Source organism: Marmota marmota, unplaced genomic scaffold, assembly GCF_001458135.2.
Source record: "Marmota marmota marmota unplaced genomic scaffold, marMar, whole genome shotgun sequence".
Classification (NCBI taxonomy): Eukaryota; Metazoa; Chordata; class Mammalia; order Rodentia; family Sciuridae; genus Marmota; species Marmota marmota.
Window position 1 is genome coordinate 57670832 of NW_026000174.1, and position 21304 is coordinate 57692135.

General features: G+C 35.3%; 1 protein-coding gene and 1 pseudogene across 1 annotated transcript; both read right to left on the reverse strand.

The window, feature by feature from the left end:
- Positions 1–1279: 1279 nt before the first annotated feature.
- On the reverse strand, positions 1280–2265 carry LOC107158974 (annotated as a pseudogene).
- A 16681-nt stretch (positions 2266–18946) lies between these two features.
- Positions 18947–19891, reverse strand: LOC107158989 (olfactory receptor 4C15-like). The gene has a single exon (XM_015505527.2). It carries the CDS (start codon positions 19880–19882, stop codon positions 18947–18949), a length of 936 nt encoding a protein of 311 aa, XP_015361013.1. The 5' UTR covers positions 19883–19891.
- Between the last annotated feature and the right edge of the window lie 1413 nt (positions 19892–21304).

Consider the following 21304-nt stretch of genomic DNA (forward strand, 5'->3'; position numbering starts at 1 on the left):
ATGAAATTTCATGTATCTTTTGTATGTGTGTTTTGAGAAAGAAAACTAATATCATATACTCTTCCACTTTGGAGGTATCCTAAGATTAAAAAGAGGGGGAAACTTTTGCCCCAAATACTCAACTGGATGTCATCAGTGCTGATTTGCCAAGGGAAACATTCATAATTTTATTGTAAATATATTGATCCCTCATGACATTTTACAACCTGAGACTAACAAAACATAAAAATTACCATCAAATATGTTTCTAAATTTGAATGATCTCTTTATTTGCACTTAGGTACAAGAAGACAGGAAAATGAAAATCACCAAGTAAACTGTAATTAATGCTCTTCAGAAAATCTGCCATTGCATCAATCTTCTGGATTCTGTTGCCTCTGTGAGAGCATGGGGAAAGTGTGCTAACTACACCTGAAGCTTTGACCTGGGGTTGCTACTAGTGCGTTGTCTCAGGAGCTGCCTTTGTTTGTCCTTGAATAAGAGTTTCTCATTACTGACCCTTCCGTGGAATTGCCCCACCTACTCTCCCATAGCTGATTGATATAAGGTGGTCACTTGACCTAAGGGGAGCACTCCCATAGGCAGGATTGGACCATTCAGATTCTCTCTCTCAAAATTCAAGAAATAACTCAAATTATAATAGACCCTAATGAACTCACCTTTAAGATAAAGTGGAAAGATGCAGGTGACTTGAAAGCTCTTCTCTTTGCTATTCCTAAGTCTTGCTGTTTTACATCAAAATCAATGATACTAGTATTAGAAAATTGTATCTTCTCACATCAAATCTTATGTTCCTTTTCCTGATTTCTAATATTTTCTTTAACAAGAGCTTTCTCTTTTTCAAAGCTTTATATGAATGGAAGTCATTCATTTATTTATTTTTTGTTTTTTTAGTTATAGATGGACACAATACCTTTATTTATTTATTTTATGTGATTCTGGGGATCAAATCCAGTGCTTCACATGTGCTAGGCAAGTACTCTACCAATGAGCCACAAACCAGACCCTGGAAGTCATTCTTATGGGTTAAATCCATTCTATTTTTTTTTAAATAAATTTCAGGAAGTAAAACAATTGAACTATCTTTACATGTAACAATAGTGAGGTGTCAGCTCTGAGGAAAGGGGTGATCTCACATTGAAAACAGAAACTCTAACTTCCCAGCACATTAATATCTTCTGCTTAGAATTATTATATCTCTTCCCATGATAAGACATCTGATAAATGTTTATCTAAATAATTGCTAACTTCTTTTACTCCTTACATTATACGTTTGGTTCTATAATATTTTATTTTCCCTTAAAACCACCACTAATCTCTTTGACACTTTCCTCATGGAATTACTCACTTCTTTATTCCTCAAAATATAAATTAAAAGATTAAGCAATGGGGTTAGCATGGTGTAAAATATTTCAACTTCTTTGTCAAAGAGAAAGGAAGATGAAAAAGGTTGTGCGTATATAATATTCACAGGACAAATAACAAAACCACAACAGTAATGTGAGATCCACAGGTGGACAGAGCTTTCCTCCACCCCTCAGCACTGTGTTTTCTCGAGGAGAACAAAATGACACCATGGGAGACAAGCAACAAGCAGAATTTGCTGATGCAGATTAACCCACTCTTGGCAATCACCAGAAGGCCAAAGATGTGAGAGTCAGTTCAGGGCAGCTTCATTAATGGATGCATCTCATACATTAAATGATCAATGACATTTGGCCCACAGAAGGGCAGCTGGAAAGTAAAGAAGACTTGTATGATGGAATGCAAGAAACCCCATGTCCAGGCCACCCACACCAGAATGGCATAGAACCTCCAATTCATGATAGCAGAGTAGTGCAAGGGCTTGCAAATGGCCACATAGTGGTCATATGCCATGGCTATGAGGACAATCATCTCTGTTCCACCAAGGAAGTATCCAGCAAAATTGAATCATGCATCTTTTAAAGGAGATGGCTTTCCTTTCACACAGGGAGTCTGCAGTCATTTTTGATGTAATGGCAGAGGAGATGCAGGCATCCACAGATGATAAGACAGCCAAGAAGAAGTACCTGGGGGGGAGTCCAGCAATGCAGGGCTACAGAGGATGGTCACTACAATCCATATGTTGCCTACAATAGTTGCAATATAGACCAACAAAAACACAACAAATACTATTTTCTCAACAGTAGGATTCTGTGAAAGTCCCACAAAGACAAATTCAGTTATGAAGCTCTGGTTTTGAATGATTTCCAAGGAAAAGGATGAAAGTACAGCAGTGAGCATATAAATCTGCTCATATGATAAAAAATAATTTGCTTCAGATCAGTTCATAATATTGCAATCACCAACAAGTTGATGGCTCCAATGAAAGTTGTATTGTTTACTATGAGTGCTACTTATGCAGTTATTTATTTAAAAACACAAAATTAGATATGTTTCAAAGTAGTAGTCAGAGTTTTTAAAAACAAAGGTTGGAATGAGCTACTGAATACTTCAAAATGCCAGCATTTTAATAAGGGAAAGAAAAGCATTCATGGGTATTAAAGAAGAGTAATTTTTATAACAAGTGCCATCTTGAGTGACTTCCAGATGAGTTATTGAGAACCATTCTGAAACTGAAGCCAAGATATGAGAGAAGGAGAACTGTGATTTATTAACTATTCTTGTTTTGTCATACAACAGTGGTTACAACCAGGTCATCCATTATGTGGAAACACTCTCATCTATAAAAAGAAGTGAAAAACATGCACTTTAAGAAACTTCAAAAATAATGACTACTTCTCCAATTTTTCTTAAAAAAATCTGAAATGAATTTTCCTTTCAATAAATTTCATTCTTTTTATTTTTTGAGAGGAGGATTCATGGTAAAGTAACATTTCCATAATAACCATGGAACAAGTATAGGTTTTGTTGAATTTTTTTAATTCATCATTTAAAAATAAGAATAGAAGTTAATGTAAATAATGATGCCTACCACTGGGTGTCATCAGTGTCCCTAAGTGATGTATTCAAGGCCAGTCATGGCTTAGGTTCAATATCTAGATAAAGGTCTTTTTTAGGTGTCATCATCCCAAATTTACTAATGGGAAACCCAAGCTTAACAACCTATTTTCAAGCAAATAACACATGATTGATAGGGAATGTGACACACAGCACCTCTGTCCCCACACCCAAGTCCTTTCCCTGGAATCAACAGGACAAGGATGGGGATTTTTCTTTTCCAGCAAGTACTTCAGTACAGGATAATCTTCCCAGTGTAAAGCCTCTGATTCTTTGTTCATGTTTGAATGAGGCATCATGATGAAGGAAACCCAAAAAATGATGAGGAATGAGAATGTATGGCCAACTTCCTCAACATGCATCTTAGCAACAACTACATAGATAAGGAAGAGAACATGTTAGCTAAGAGGCTTAATCATTTGCTAATCATACAACAACATGATCCACTCTGATCTGATATATCTCAAAATAAATATTTCAAATTGATGAGACTTTCTTGTCAGGCAGAAATATTCATTTATATTTTAGCTGCTCATCTCCCAGGGTTATAATGAGGGTCAAATATGAAAGTGTGGAAATGTTGGTTATGATGACGAACCCTTACCAATGGTAGTTATTATGTGCTCACTTAACAAAGTCAGCAGCCTTGCCTGTAGAAACTCCTCCACATAGCAACCAGAAAATTACTTGAAATCTTGACATCACAGTTCACAGACAGACACAGCTTCAGATAATGATGTGTCTTCACCTATATGTTAAACCATATGATTAGTGAAACAGCATATGTGTATGTCCATATAAATTTTATGACATATGTGTTTATATATACATATATATGAAATTTTATTGGTTCTTTTTACTGATACATGACAGTAAAATTCATTTTGCTAGAATTACATAAGCATGGAATATGACTTATACTAATCATGACCCCATTCTTATGGGAGTACATGATGGTAGAATTCATTATGATGTATTCATATAAGAATATAGAAAATTTAATTAGGTTTCATTCCACTCTGTGTGTATGTATGTGTATGAACTGAAAAATCACTAAATAATGGGTTTTATGTGGGTATAAAAATATACTGAGTTTCATGACTTCCATTTACAACAAGCAGAAACAACTTAAAACTTTTATAATTAAGTAATACATATTTCTGTAAATTAATATTTATTTGTTATTAATTTACTTTCTCTGTACTTATTTAAATTAACTATTTTTGATTCAGACCAATTTTCAGCAATAAATTCCCTCAGATTTCATATATTTTTTGAACCTTGATATTTCTATGATGCTTTTGCTAAATTGGAAATAATCATTTCCAATTTGTTCACAGGTTATTCCTGGCCAATATCTGTACTTTGAACTCCATAGCCATTTACAAGAAAACACATTAATATTAAAGAAACTCTGAAAGCTCATTAGATCAGTTGGAAACAATTGATTACAGAATAAAAAGTAGCAATATATCATCCAGCAGTGTTCACCATAGCCTAGGACCAAAGCAGGAAAGAAAAACAAAGGAAATGAGTGAGAACATAAACACCAGACTTGTGTAGACCTGGGTTCAAATCCTCATCTCTCTATATGTTCTATGACAAGGACCGGGCTACTTAAAATCCTTAAAATTCTGTAAACCTCAGGTTATATTTCTGCTTAATGTTAAATAAGAATGTCCATTAATAGGTTTCTCATTGAAATCATATGGGTCATAAACATAAAAATACTGATGGTCATCACCAGAGAATAAATAGTACTTTTAAATGTACTACACTTTCAAATGTTCTAGCAGCTCCTGAATAAGTATCATGGATTCAGACCCACCTGTACCTGTTCCTTCCCTAGATTGCTTCATTGTGAATCAAATGGAGTGGGAAGTTGAAGATGGGGTCCTAAATTAATCTGATAATTACAGAAATATTATCTCTCCACTTCATTTTTCTGGGTGATCTAAAAGCAATATTATTGCATAATTAAAATGTTGTTGGATATAAACAATATCAATTCCTTCTTTTCCTGATTACAGTAATTCCAAAAAGTAGTACTAAAACTGACAAAGGAGACTATGTTGTGCCCCATGAATTATGAACACAATGTTTAGAACTGTAAAACCTTTAACTCGTGTTATCTTAAATAAGAGTTTTCATGGATTGAATCCTACTCCATCAAAGGGAAAATAGTAGCAAAGTAGTGAAATATGAATAAAATCTGGTGTTTACTTAGAATAATGTAGCTGTGTTCATTTTATACATTGACAAATGTACCCATAATAAGGTAAGGTTCTAATATCAAGGGAAATTGACTATTCTCCATGTATTTTCTATATTTATGCCACTTTTTGGTTAAACTAAAATTACTCCAAATAAACATTTAAGCAGAAAGAAAAATAATAATCAATCTCTGCTACCAGAGATCTACAATTCTAGCCTCATTGTGTGATACTGATGAACCAATAAACATAGCCCTGTGCTGTGCCTCAAGCTGCCTGACCATAGGATCAAACAGAAAGCAATATTTCATGCTGTGCACAGTCGAATTAAAATGGAATATAATAAATTCTGATGCCACGGTTTATAAGGAGCAGGTACACAAGGTGAAGTTAAAGTTTGCATCACAAGAATGTCTTTTGAAGTTATGCTATTTTTTTAAGTTCTAGCCCTACTAAAATTGCAATAAAACAACTTCATTCATGCCATCATTTTAAAAACATATTGGTAGATACATCCAGAATCATAACCATGTTTATATCCTTTCTACTAATTATACAACATATAAAAATGTATTATGAAGGTGAAATGACATGGGGACATTTTATAATGGAAAATGTTGCAGTATTATATGAAACAGAAACCTACCTAAAATATTCAATGAGAAAGATTATTCTGTAAATCAGAACATTGCACTCATATGATGTAATGGATGAAACAATACTCAATGATATAAGGAAATTGGTAATGAAACATTTTGCAATAAGTCAAGGGTGAAACAGGAAATGTTTACTAGTACCTCCCCCCATTTATGTTGACATATAAAATGTAATTTTACCCTCCAGAAGAGAAAATTTTTAAATGAGACTTTAATTTATAAAATAAATAACTGCTTACTATTGTGATGATATTTATAATTGAACATAATTTATAAACAGCTCAAAACACTCCATAAACTGAACAATTCAGAGAGAGGATATAAGGATTAAGGAACATTCATTTGCAAAGGTGGAAGCAAAACACTAGCATAAATAGGAATCTTAAATTAAAATTGTGACCCACTGTAACAATTTCATTAATGCCCCTACTGTAGGCCAACCCTCCCCACCCTTTATGAATTTACTGATATCAGTTTTATATTAGCATTCTCCTACAGGTAAAAGTTTAATGTATCTGTATTTGTCCTAGAACATTCTGTGGTCTTCCCTTTGTAGTTACCATATCCTCAAATATGATAAAGCTGTAACTGAGATTGTTCAGGCCCATTCACAGAATGAATTGGGAGCATGGGAGCATTTCCTGGGATGGTGACCTTGAGGAATTTGCTTGCCTTTGTGCAACTATGCACACTGACCTCTTTATGCTTCATATTAATTTTGTTGCACAATTTTAGCACCGTTGTAAAGAGATACAGTTTCTTGGTTAACTTTCAAACATATACAAAAATTTCAAACCTAAATAAGGGCTTAGAAGTAAAGCTCTCAGTATTTTATGATCATATCTCAGGCAGTAACTTTCAGATATATTTATGTGCACCTATATGTGCCTATCAGTCATATCAGTTATATTTGCATAGATTGTTTCTAAATATTGTTATTGCAAATTAAAACAATAAAGTTATATTTAATTTACTTTCTCTGTACTTATTTAAATTAACTATTTTTGATTCAGACCAATTTTCAGCAATAAATTCCCTCAGATTTCATATATTTTTTGAACCTTGATATTTCTATGATGCTTTTGCTAAATGTCTAATTTTACATATGTATAAAATATATTTCAGAAGGATATCTACATATACAAATATGTGTGTATACACACACACACAATATGCTTCTAGAATTTAAGAAAATATTTTGTGAGTTTTCATTGGTTGCTCCAAATGAATACCTGAGACTTCTTTTCTGTTGTATTAATGGTTTAGCTCAATATAATGTACAAAGCCCACAACAGCAAATATTAAAGCAGTTCAAAGCTTAGCCACTTATATTTTTCTGAACAAATCTGAGACAAGAAGCTTATGCTATTTATTATATCAAATGCACATAAGAACAATTAAACAGAAATAAAATCCAATGACTCCATTCTGTGGCTTAGTCACTCTTTTTTAGCCTTAATGCATTTCCCTGAGCTTTTTAGTAGTGTGTTGTTGTGGACATAGTGCATGTTACATTCTGTATCAATGAATTTGTGAATTGTCCTGCAAAACTTAGACATTTCCACATTAATATATTGGTATTCTTTCTAAAGCATTTGATAAAACCACTTTAATCTAAAACATTAGACTGGTACAAACATTAGCAAGCAAATGATAAATGAGAATAATCTTAGAAAAACATACTCTCTGAGAGTTAGTACAATAATATGCACTTGAAATAAGTCACATAGAAAGACAGATGTCAATTACACACAGAAGTTAAAAAAGTAGGTCTCAAAGAAACAGTGTAAAATTTTGGTTCTTAGAGGTTGGGAAAAGTGGAGTGGGAAGACAGATAGGGCATGGTTAATTGGTAGAGTGGTGCCTGTGTCACTGGATAGGAAGAGAAACTATTGCATTATAACTATTTTATAATTAATTACACACTCCACAAAATGTGTAAAATTTAAGTGATTCATGAGAAAAGTTGACCACCCTAAAGGACCATCACTTCCATAGTCTATGGATTTAAGAGAAGGTTATTTTCTCTTAATTAAAAATTTACATGTGTCATCTGACACAGAATAATCACCTGACATTCAGCAATTAAGCTCTATCAGTATGTTCTGCAATCCTGGTTCTCATTTAATACCATTCTTACCAACTTCTTATCCTCCATCCTGATTTGTTTAATCTTTCATTATTATTTATTTGCTTCTGTTAGAGAAAATGTGCAATAACATGTAAGTAATATTGTGCAGATGAAGTAGAACAGTTAACATAACTAAACTGTTATTTTGCAAATGTGAAAACAATGCAGTGATTTCCCCTTGAATTTGAATCAGGAATTAGAAAAAGAGAGACAGAGGGAGTCTTAGCCAAGGAGATGTAAGATCCTGGGAGAGGAACTATCAATTTAGCTTTCCAGAATTTTACCAACAATGTACAAGTTCCCACTGATCAAATGTTCCATCTTTATCATTGTTAAATATCAGAACTTCTGGCAATTTTCTAAAAAGATGGTGTTATGGTTTAGGTATGAGTTGTCCCTCAAAAGTTCATGGGTGAGACAATGCAAGAATTTTCACACATACAGTCATTAGATCATGAGAGATGGAAAATAATCAGTGGATTAGTTCACTGAGTGATTAACCTGGTGAAAACTATAGGTAGGTAGGTGTGACTGGAGGAAATAGGTCACTGGAAATATAACTTTGTGGTTTCTATTTTGTCCCTGTTGAGTTCTTCTTCCTGGTTGCCATGTCCTGAGCTGCTTTCCTCTGCCATGTTCCTACACCATGATATCCTGCTTCATCTCAGGCTTATAGAATACACCTCTGTAACCATGAACCAGAACAAACGTCTTCTCTTCTAAGTTGTCTTATTAGGTCTTTTGGTCATAGTGAGAGAGTAAAACAAAACACGTGGCCTCCTGGGCAAATTTTTCTGTGTTCTGAATACCTTATTACTTTATTCAGTTTATAGCAAAACTTCATAAGCCAAAGCTTTATGTAGATTTTGATACAAGATATCTAGACCTCCATTTATATTCACACATTTTTAATAAGGATATTATTCAAATACAGGCTAATATCTATATAAAGTTTGGAGCTGTCTTATCAATCTTTGGGAAAACTTGATTGTCTTTGCGGGAGAAGTACTGAAATATTAATTGATCAAAAATTATCTCTCAAATCAGTGGCTCATCTATAGCCAGTCAGTCACAGATAGCCTGTTTATATAGTCAGCATGTTTGAAAGACTACATACCAGGTACAGGAGTCATTTGTTTGCTCTTCTTTGTAGAGCTTGTTCATGTTGATGTGATGTTTCTGATAATTCAGGATCTATTTACTCATCAATTAGTGTTACTTATTTAGCTGCATATGTTCACTGACTTCTGATGACTCTCTCAAAGATGCTTAATAAGAGTTACAGACACAAACACATCTGATAATGACTAGAGTACAAAAGAAAATGGGAGCAACGATTCCTTTCAACATTATGTTAAATTGACTGGAGTTTTATAGTACAAATATTGAGGAATGCATCTTCTAACTGTGTATTCCATTGAAATTGGCCATAATCACTGCACTCCTGAAATGTGAAGTCCTTTGACATTGTCCACTTCCCTGCTCTCCAAACACTGCTAACATCAGGGAGGATAGATCATCCAATGAAGAATATAAAATGATATAAATCAATAAAATATAATCAAAGAGATTCATATTCCAATCTTCATTCTTAGATATGCAAATGAATCTAGAGTTAGACCCTTGTGAGAGACCAGTGCATTGTGTGAGATCACACTGCCTAGTCTCAAACCCCACCCACTGTCCAACAGTGGTTAGAAATTAACATACATTCCTTGATTTTCACACGTGACACAGAAATAATAAAAATTCTACTGTTTTAGGGTTGCTTTAAAGGTTATACAGTTCAATATCAACAAAAATACAGATGATTAAGTTATGTGTACGAGCAAATGAAATGATTGATTTCATTATGTTGTTTAGTATTGGCTTTCCATGAGGCTGTTTTCATTGTTAAAAATCCATTTATTAATTTACCTACAGTAAAGCTGCATAAATGCTTTAAAATATGAAGTTCCTTTGCTGAATAACTGAAATTATATAAGCACTACAGACCCCACTGGTGTTTTATGGTGAAGAAGACTCTATATATGACCACTCCCTATAATTTTAATAAATGTAAAAATTAAAATAATAAAAGTACATATTGTCTTTTAATACATGTGGCCCAGAAGGAGAGAAAATAGGAATAAAATAGATCTTTGCTTTTGAGCAAATTTGTGATTCTGAGATAGGAAAATCAGAGGAGTGAGGGCATTTGAGAATAGAGAAAATCAAAGATTAATGGAAATGAGAAAGAAAATGCTTTCTGAGACAAACTGAAGATCAATATAAATATCTCATTAGCCAAAATTTCAACATCAGTGTAGAAAAGCTTGGAAAAGCAAGTTTTCCTCCTAGCCAGAGGCCATAAAACCCAACTTATAAGATTGGGATATATTGTTGTTGGCAAAATTCACTCTTATTTTCCCTTCTGTCTTTCTTCTTTCCTTCTTATTAAGGAAAACGAGGACAGGCATAGTGGTGCATGCCTATAATCCCAGCAGCTAGTGAGGCTGAGGCAGGAGGGTCTTAAAAACAAAGTCAGCCTCAGCAAAAGTGAGTAGCTAAGCCAGTCAGTGAGACTTATCTCTAAAAAAATATAAAACAGGGCTGGGAAAGTTAATGTGTGCCCTTGAGTTCACTTCCCAGAACTCCCCCCCCAATAATACACACACACACACACACACACATATTGAATTGCCAACTCAGAGTAGATGACTGATGTGAAGGTGAACAATCCATCTCTGACCCCAAGAATATTGCAGTTTGTATAGAATTGATGTTTCACTTCACAGATAATTAGTAGCCCATAATGTTTGGGTCTAATATCATTTTTATTTCTTTACTTTTTATACTTTTTATAAAGTCTAATATTTTAATTCCACTGGAAATTATCTTCAATATCTTCCCCACTTTTCTCATTGCATTTTTCACTTTCTTATTCCTCCAAATACAAATCAAAGGATTTAGGAAGGATGTGAGCATGATGTAAAATATCACCACAGTTTTGTCAAAGGGGAAAGCAGAAGGAGGTCTTGCATATGTAAATATGCATTGAACAAAGAACAAAACCACAATAGCAATGTGAGATCCACAGGTGGACAGAGTTATCCACCACCCTTCAGAAATTAGGGTACTCATAGGATGCAAGATGACAGCATGGGAGACAAGAAATAAGGAGAAAATTGTCATGCAGAGATTCACTGTTGGCGATCACCAATGATGTGTGTCAGTGCAGGCTAATTCCAGTAGTGGGTACATGTCACATAAAATGATCAATAATATTGGGGCCACATAAGGGCAGCTGGAAAGTAAAGAGAATCTGTATCATGGAATGCAAGAAGCCCCCTCTCCAGTCCACACTCACTAGAATGCCACAGAGCCTCCTGTTCATGATGGAAGAGTAGTGCAAGGGCTTGCAAATGGCCACATAGCATTCATAGGCCATGGCCATGAGGATAATCAACTCCACCCCAGGAAATATGATTTCAGCAAACAGTTCCATCATGCATTCTTCATAAAAGTTGGTTTTCCTCTCATACAGTAAATACACAACCGTTTTTATTATGACAGGTGAAGAGCAGCATGCATCCGGGAAGGATGGGACTGCCAAGAAGTACATTGAGGAGCTCTGTGGCGCAGGGCTACAGAGGATGATCACTACAATCAGCATATTGCCCCCAATAGTTGCAATGTAGACTAACAAAAACACAACTGTAGAATTCTGTGAAAGCCCCAAAAGAATGAGGTCTGTTATGAAAGTTTGATTTTTCATCATTTTCAAGAGAATGGTAAAATAACATTTATTGAAATTGTCTATTAACATTAGCAATTATGTGAAAAAAAGTTTTGCTTCATATCAGATTACCAGAGCAAACCACTAGCATTTTCACAAAGTTTCTTGATTAAGAAAAGAAAAAGAAAAAAAAACATGCAATCTCTAGAATGGCTCAACACTGTACATGTATAGTTGAAAAATAATAATGAGGAAAATATTTAAATGATTAAATGATAGGGGAGGAGTCAGAGCCAAAGGAAAAACAATAGCATGTTTCCTAAGAGACAGAGAAGAAAGGTAATCTGGGAATCAGACAGGGTGAAGCCCACAGTGTAAAAGTGAGCCATGTTCCATTGGAGAGACAGAGTAGTTTGGTAAACAAAGACAAGAACATATCTGAGTTGTGATTCCACAAAATGTTATTTCTGAATAAATTTTAAGTTGCAGTCTTCTTCTGTATTGTCATCTTTGAGATATCTAGAGATATTTTATTCCTTCACACTTTTTATATTAACATAATATTTCTGAAAACTCTTTGAATAACTACAAAAACTGTAACACATGAACTTAGTATAGCACAACAGTTATATTGCATAAAAGCTAAAAACATCATCAGGTCTAAACTAATCTACATAGAAAAGAAAATGGAAAGTTAAAGCAACAGTGCTTTTCAGCATAACATTGAATAATTCTGTTTTCCAAATTAGTGGGAATGAAAAATGTTGGGTATATGTCTTTCATAATTGTTCATTCCTCTACTGAACAAGTGGTATTTCTCTTTTCTTTTTTTGTTTTCATTTTTAGTTGATTTTATTTTTTAAATACCTGATAGTGGAATGGATTACAATTCTTATTATACATATAGAGAACAATTTTTCATATCTCTGTTTGTATATTAAAGTATGTTCACACCAATTTATGTCTTCATACATGTTCTTTGGATAATGATGTCCATCACATTCTACCTTCATTGCTAACTCCCTGCCCCTTCTCTTCCCCTCCCACCCTCTGCCCTCTCTAGAGTTCATCTATTCCTCCTATGCTCCCCCTCCCTACCCCACTATGAGTCAGTCACCTTATATCAGAGAAAACATTCGGCATTTGTCTTTTAGGGATTGGCTAACTTCACTTAGTATTATCTTATCCAACTTCATCCATTTACCTGCAAATGCCATGATTTTTCTCTTTTATTGCTGAGTGATATTCCATTATGTATATATACCACATTGTTTTAATCCATTCCTCTACTGAAGGGCATATAGATTGGTTCCAGAGTTTAGCTATTGTGAATTGTGCTGCTATAAACATTGATGTGGCTGGGTCCCTGTAGTATGCTGTTTTTAAGTCCTTTGGGTATAGACCAAGGAGAAGGATAGCTGGGTCAAATGGTGGTTCCATTCCCAGTTTTCCAAGGAATTTCCATACTGCTTTCCAGAATGGCTGTACCAATTTTCAGTCTCACTAGCAGTGTATGAGTGGAACTTTTCCCCACATCCTCACAAACATTTATTGTTGTTTGTCTTCATAATAGCTGCCATTCTGACTGGAGTGAGATGAAATCTTAGAGTCGTTTTGATTTGCATTTCTCTAATTGCTAGTGATGATGAACATTTTTCATGTATTTGTTGATTGATTGAACTTATAATCTGAGAAGTGTCTGTTCAGGTCCTTGGGCCATTTATTGATTGGGTTATTTGGTTTTTTAGTTGCTTAGCTTTTTCAGTTCTTTATATACCTTAGAGATTAGTGCTCTATCTGATGTGTGAGGTGTAAAGATTTTCTCCCAAGATGTAGTCTCTCTATTCACCTCAGAGATTGTTTCTTTTGCTGAGAAGAAACTTTTTAGTTTGAGTCCAGCCCATTTATTTATTCTTGGTTTTAATTCTTGCACTATAGGAGTCTTATTAAGGAAGTTGGGGCCTAGTCCCACATGATGGAGGTTAGGTCCTACTTTTTCTTTTAATAGACACAGAGTCTTTAGTTTAATTCCTAGGTCCTTGATTCACTTTGAGTTGAGTTTTGTGCATGGAGAGAAAAGGATTTAATTTAATTTTGTTGCATATGGATTTCCAGTTTTCCCATTATCATTTGTTGAAGAAGCTATCTTTTCTCCAATGCATGTTTTTGGTGCCTCTATCTAATATAAAATAATTATAATTTTGTGGGTTAGCCTCTGTGTCCTCTATTCTGTATCATTGGTCTATTTTGGTGCCAATATCATGTTGTTTCTGTTACTATTACTCTGTAGTATAGTTTAACATCTGGTTTAATCTGTTTTGGTGCCAATATCATGCTGTTTTTGTTACTATTGCTCTGTAGTATAGTTTAACATCTGGTATAGTGATGCTACCTGCTTCACTCTTTCTGGTAAGGATTGATTTAGCTATTCTGGGTCTCCTTTTCTATCTAGACAGTCCACAATGAAAGAAAAAAATAATTAAAATAAATTAAAATGGATTAGATTAAATTACAAAAGAAAAAAAGGTTTGAATTTGTGAATATGACGTGTCGGACATGAACTGGTGTTGATCAGTGAAATCTGGCCAGAATACTGTTTTATTTGTAGCTTCATTTCCAATCTTGACTTCACAAGTTCATAAAGCAATGAAGATGATCTACACTCCATGACCTATTGCTTAAGGATAAATGAACTATATATAAGGATCTTGGGATAGTCAACTGGCATGTCATCTGTGTTGATTTTCCAAGGGAAACTTTAATATTTTACTAGAAGTAAATTTATCCCCCATGACATTTGACAACCTGTGACTAACAAAACTTAGAAATGATCACCAAATGGGTTTCTAAATTTAAATGATCTCTTTATTAATAAATACACAAATTAATTATTTGCACTTAGTTACACTAAGTCAAGCAAATGAAAATCACCAAGTAAACTACAATTAATGCTGTTTAAAAAATTTGTTTCCCTAGTTTCTGTGGGTTCTATTCTTTATGTTGGAGTTTGGAGAAAATGGGCTCACTAGACACCTATAGCTTCCACCTGGAATTGCTAATATTATGGTATCTTGGGAGCTACGTTTGTTTGAACTACAATAAGAGACTCTCATTGCTGAACCACCCTGGAATTGCCCCACCTACTTTCCCATAGCTGATTGATATAAAGGGGTCACCTGACCCATGGGGACAACCCCAATAGGCAGGATTGGACCAATCAGATTCTAGCTCTCAAAGTCAAGAAATAATTCAAATTATAACAGACTTGAATGTACCCACCTTTAAGATGAAGTGGAAAAATGCAGGTGACTTGAAAACTCTTCACTCTGATTTTCCTAAGTCTTGACATTTTACTTCAAATCATTGATTCTAGTATTAGAAAATTGTATCTTTCCACATCAAAACTTATGTTTCTTTTATTGATTTCTAATGTGTTGGGGTTTGAGTGTGCAGAGTTTAGCTCCCTCAGGCCTGACATTTTGCAAGAGCTGTGGTTGTGATTTAGGTCAGCTGAGGCAAACCTCAGTTAGGAGGAGGAAAAGTTATCTTCCCCTTATCGCAAGTCTCAAGTTCTGCATGGTTTGTCCAAGAGGAAGAAGCTTCCTGCATACTTATCCTGGGAACAGTACATTCTAAAGAAACAAATGCATCCTCAGGGGATTAGATAATGTCTACAAAGAACTTTAAGAGGGTAGTTATCAAATAAACAGGAATGATCTGAATTTAGCTCTGTGTATCCACTGAGGCATGATATTTGGGCAATGTGGGCAACATGATATTGAAGAATTGCTTGCTTTGTTAGAAGAAGTAGATAAAAGGAACTTGCAAATAAAGCTCAGCATGCAGTTGCAATTGCTGCCTTTGCTCTGCATCCCCTGTGTCCTGGTTATTTCGCGACCCTTACCCAGGGACCCGAACGCTCTAGACGTTCACAATTGGCGCCCGAACAGGGACCCTGCTGGATTGACAGGAAGGGTAAGTTCTTTTTCTTTATATTACAGGGTGATGGGACAATCTTCATCTTCTCCTTTTTTACGTATTCTTAGGCATTCACTTGCTGTCTATGGTATTAATATTTCCCATTCTGATATAGAGATGTGTCTTAAGGTGGTCAGGGAATGGAATCCCTGGTTCCCGGAGGAAGGATCTATGGATGTAGATAATTGGAAACGGGTCCGTCACAATGTTGAAAAGGCCATGAGGCAAGGTGAAAAAATTCCAATTCAGTTTTGGTCTATCTGGTCTATTTTATATACAATGTTTAAAGCAATGGAGGAAGAAAGGTTGATTGGCAATTTACAAAAGGAGCTGGCTCCCTCTATTCTAGATCTCCCTCTGGATATTAGTGAAAAAGAAGAGGTAATAAAAGATACGCAACAATTGACTCATAATTCTTCACAAAATTCTGCTGATTTAATTGGTAATGCTACAGAAAAGAAAACAAAAGTAAAAACGACAATTGATGATCGCTCTGTTCCGGAGCAATTCAAACTTGTTATGGAGGAGGTTCTGGGACGTCTTAATAAATGAGAAGCTAAAATGGACCCTAAGCCTTTATCGGGAACCAGGCCCTCTTCCCCTCCGGCCACCAATCCTTTTTTGGCAGCTTCTTTAAAGGCTGTCCAGGAAATGGACTCAGAACCTTCTGATGATGAGGACGAAACTCCCTTCTTTGCTTTTCCTATAATCAGGCCTGATCCAGCTAATGGAATGGCACAGCCACCTCGGTATGAGGGGATTGATATTGATCATATTAGCAGATTAAAAAAGGCAGTGACAATGTACGGACCTCAATCCCATTATGTAAAAGCATTGCTTTATGCTTTTGCTACTCATTATAATAATTTTGCTCCTAAGGATTGGAAGATTGTGGGCCGTGCTCTTCTACAGGAACCTGAATATCTTCAATGGCACATGTGGTTTTTAGAAGGATGTGCCACTAAGGCTAGAGAAAATGGTAACAGTCAAAACCCTGTTATTCGTGCCATAGGATACCCTATGTTATCTGGCACTGGTATGTATGATGACATTCAACATCAAATTAATATTCCTCCTGAGATTCATGAGCAATTGAAGGAAATAGCTTTAGAAGCTTGGGACAAAATTAGACCTACTGGAGAACATTATGGCTCATGGACAAAAGTTTCACAAAAACCCAATGAACCTTATGTAAAATTTTTATCTAGATTAAAATTGACAATTGAACGAACCGTGGTAGGAGAGGCTGCCAGGCAACAATTACTACGTTTGCTGGCTTATAAAAATGCTAATGAAAATTGTAGACGAGCCATTTTACTGATTAAAGATACAGGAGATATTCATACATAATTAAAGGTGTACAAAGATATAACATCAGAATCGAGAAAGATGCAATTATTTGCTGAAACCATGGCCTCTACATGGCATGCTTTACAGAATACTAATCGAAATTTGGCTAACATGAAGTGTTTTGGGTGTGGCCAGACTGAANGGAACTTGATGACTTATTACAAAAATTGCCAATTTATTTTCAACCTTATGGGTTAATAATTGCCCCTGAAAAGATACAGAAGGAGGATGTCATCAGTTACTTGGGATATACAGTTACTAGACAAAAGATAATTCCTCAAAAATTATCAATCAGGAGAGATAATTTAAAAACACTTAATGATTTTCAAAAATTATTAGGGGATATTAATTGGTTATGACCTTCTTTGGGGATACCTACTTATCAATTAGGTCATCTGTTTTCATTGTTACAAGGAGATTCTGCACTTAATAGCTCTCGTATAATCACTAAAGAAGCCTCTGATGAATTGACCTTTGTAGAACAACGCATTAAAAATGCATTCCTTCAGAGAATAGATTTTCAAGCCCCTATTTCTCTTTATATCTTAAATACATTTCAATATCCTACTGCAGTTCTGGGACAGCATGAGCTTCCTTTAGAATGGATTTATACAAAACAGGTTCTCCAAAAATATTATGCCATATGCTGACCAGATCGCATTATTAATTGAACAAGGAAGACAGAGAAGTATAACTTTGACGGGCAATGACATTTCTCACATAATTACCCCATTACCTAAAGACCAATGGACTTACTTGGTACAAATGACTGAAATGCTACAAATAGCATTGGCTGAATATACCGGAGGTATTTCCTATCATTTCCCCAAGGGCAAATTATGGGACATGCTAAAACGTCAACAATTTGTAATCAATAATATTATTAGTGAATATCCTTTAGACAATGTTGTTACTGTGTTTACTGATGGATCAAAAACTAAAAGTGCTTATTGGACAGAGAATCAATATTGGGTTCAAATAACAAACTATCGATCTGTCCAACAAAATGAATTATTTGCAGTCATTCAAGTTTTAAATGATTTTGATAATCAAGACATTAACATTCTTACTGACTCTGCACACTCAAACCCCAACACTAATGTTTTCTTCTACAATTTTTTTCCAGTGCTTTATATGAGTAGAAATCATTCTGATGGGGTAAATTCCTTTCATTTTTAAAAATACATTTCAAAAAGTATAAAATTGAATCATCTTAAATTTACATGTAATAAGAGTATGGAGTTGCCAACTAAGAGGGAAGGGGTGATCTCAAATTGCAAATATTAATTTTAACTCCCAGCACATGAATCCCTTCTCCTTAGAATTATGTAATGTCCTTCTATAGAGGGACATATGATCAATTTTTTTGTCTAAATAAATAGTAACTGTTTTACTCTTTACATTATACTTTTGCTACTGCACCATGATCTGCAGAGCATCAACAAATTATTCTTCAGTAGGGGTAACTGGAGTTGAAGAAAAACACAGAGACATAGAAGAAACAGAGATATCATCACGAAAAGCTAGGGCCAGGTGGGATGCTGTGCTCTGATGGAGGTACAGTGATCCAGAACTAGTTCCTCAAGTTCACTATATAGGGTCTCAGAATCAGGAAGTTAAACTATAGGGACATTGTAAATTGTTCCAGGCTTGTAAATTGTCAGAGGCTTTTTTGTACACTAAAAGTTAAAGAACTATAAATATTCTTTGCAGAGTTAAAAACATTCTGCTATTATCCTGCAGTACCAAAGACACCCATTGTTCTGGGACATCTGATAACTGTTAGTGACAGAGCCAAGAGTCAAAGCTGATAACATTCTTACCTTTGGCAAATAATGTTTCCCTGGCTTGGCTTTTTATTGACATTGCAGGGTCAGCTGATCACCAGGGGCTCATCTGCTTTCCATAGTTCTGTATTTTATTTTCCCGTAAAACCCACCACCAATCTCTTCCATACTTTCTTAATGGCATTTTTCACTTCCTTATTCCTCAATGTATAAACCAAAGGATTGAGCAAGGGAGTCAGAATGGTGTAAACTATCTCTACTTCTTTGTCAAAGGGAAAGGAAGATGAAGGTCGTGCATATATAAATATGCATGGGACAAAGAACAAAACCATAACAGCAATGTGAGATCCACAGGTGGACAGAGCTTTCCTCCGCCCCTCAGCACTGTGTTTTCTCAGGGAGAACAAGATGACGCCATAGGAGACCAGCAACAAGCAAAAGTTGATGATGCAGATTAACCCACTCTTGGTGATCACCAAAAGGTCAAAGATGTAAGTATCAGTACAGGCCAGCTTCAACAATGGGTACAACTCACACATGAAATGATCAATGATATTAGGCCCACAGAAGGGCAGCTGCAAAGTAAAGAGAATCTGTATGATGGAATGCAAGAAGCCCCCTGCCCAGGACACCCCCACCAGAATGCCACAGAGCCTCCAGTTCATGATGGCAGAGTAGTGCAAAGGCTTGCAAATGGCCACATAGCGGTCATAGGCCATGGCTGTGAGGATAATCATCTCTGCCCCACCAAATAAGTGTTCAGCAAAAAGTTGAATCATGCATCCTTTATAAGAAATGGTTTTCTGCTTATATAGGGAGTCTGCTATCATTTTTGGTGTGATGGAAGAAGAGAAGCATGCATCCTGTAATGATAGGACAGCCAAGAAGAAGTACATGGGGCAGCCCAGCAATGAAGGGCTACAGAGGATGGTCACTACAATCAGCATGTTGCCTGCAATAGTTGCAATGTAGACCAACAAAAACACAACAAAGACTATTTTCTGAACAGTAGGATTCTGTGAAAGCCCGGCAAAGACGAATTCAGTTACAAAGCTTTCGTTTTGCATGATTTCCAAGGAAAGGGTGAAAGAACAACAGTGATTATGTGAATCTACAAGTATGATAAAAACAATTTGCTTCAGGTCAGTTCATAATATTATAATCACCAACAATTTTATGGCACCCATGAATATTGTATTGTTATTATGAGTTCTAATTTTTGAGCTCTTATTTTCAAAAAGACAAATGAGATATGTTTGAAGGTAATATATATTGGAATAAATAAAGATTGGGATGAACTAGTGAATTATTCAAAATGCCCTGGGTTAATAATGTTAAAGTAGAAGAATTTTTATAACAAGTGACATCTTGATCATTTAATAGTGATTTCCAGGATGAATTACTGAGAGCCGTTCTGAAACCAAACCCAATATATGAGGAAGGAAGACTGTGATTTATTAACTATGCTTGTCCTGGTCATACAACACTGGTTACTACCAGGCCATCCATTATCTGGAAACAGTCTCATTTATAAAAAGAAGGAGAAAAATATGCACTTTAAGCAGGTCTCAAAAATAATGACTATTCCTCCAATATTTATTTAAAAATCTGAAGTGAATTGGCCTTTAAGTGAATTATTTCTATTTTTTATGGAAGGAGAATTCATGGGAAAGTGTCCAGCTCCATGTAAGAAATACATGTAAGAAATTAATGATGCCTATACTTGAGTGTCCTCCTAATCTGTAAGTGTTATTCAAAGACAGCCACAGCTGAGAGCTCATTGTCTAAGTGCCAGTCTTTGTTAGGTGTTATCACCCCAATTTTACTAATGGGAAACCTGAGATTAACAACCTTATGTTCAAACAAACAACAGATGCATGATATGGAATGTCACACTGAACACCTCTGTCCCCACGCCCAAGTCCTTTTGTCTGGGTCAACAGGAAAAAAATGGGGATTTTTCTTTTCCAGCAAGAACTTCAGGGCAGGCTGCTTCTTTTAGAGTTTCTCTTCAATTGTCAACCTTGAAGCCTCCGATTTTTTTGTTCCTGTTTGAATGAGGTATCTTGATGAAGGAAACCCAACAAACGATGAGGAATGAGAATGTATGGTCAATTCCCTAAACATTCAAATCAGCAACAAGTACCTAGGTAAGGAAGATAATATGTCAGCTGTCAGCCATACTCTAGAGGCTTAGTTAATAATTTGCCAATGCTTACTACAACAAGACCCACACTGATCAGGAATATCTCAAGATAAAGGTTTCAAATTGATGAGGCTTTCTTGTCAGGCAGAGATGTTCATTTATAGCTTTCCTACTAATCTTCCAGGATAATCATGAGGTCAAATGCAAAATGTGGAAATATTGTTTAGGATGACAGGCTCTTACCAATTATAGTTATTATGTGCTCACTTAAGGAAACCAGCCTCCTTACCTGAAGAAACCTCCTCCATGATTCATACAGATAATACTTGAACCCTTGGATCAC

What these genes read in the sequence shown, in the direction of transcription:
- LOC107158989 (XM_015505527.2), bottom strand. Translation starts at nt 19,882, where the DNA reads ATGCAAAACGAAAGCTTTGTAACTGAATTCGTCTTTGCCGGGCTTTCA.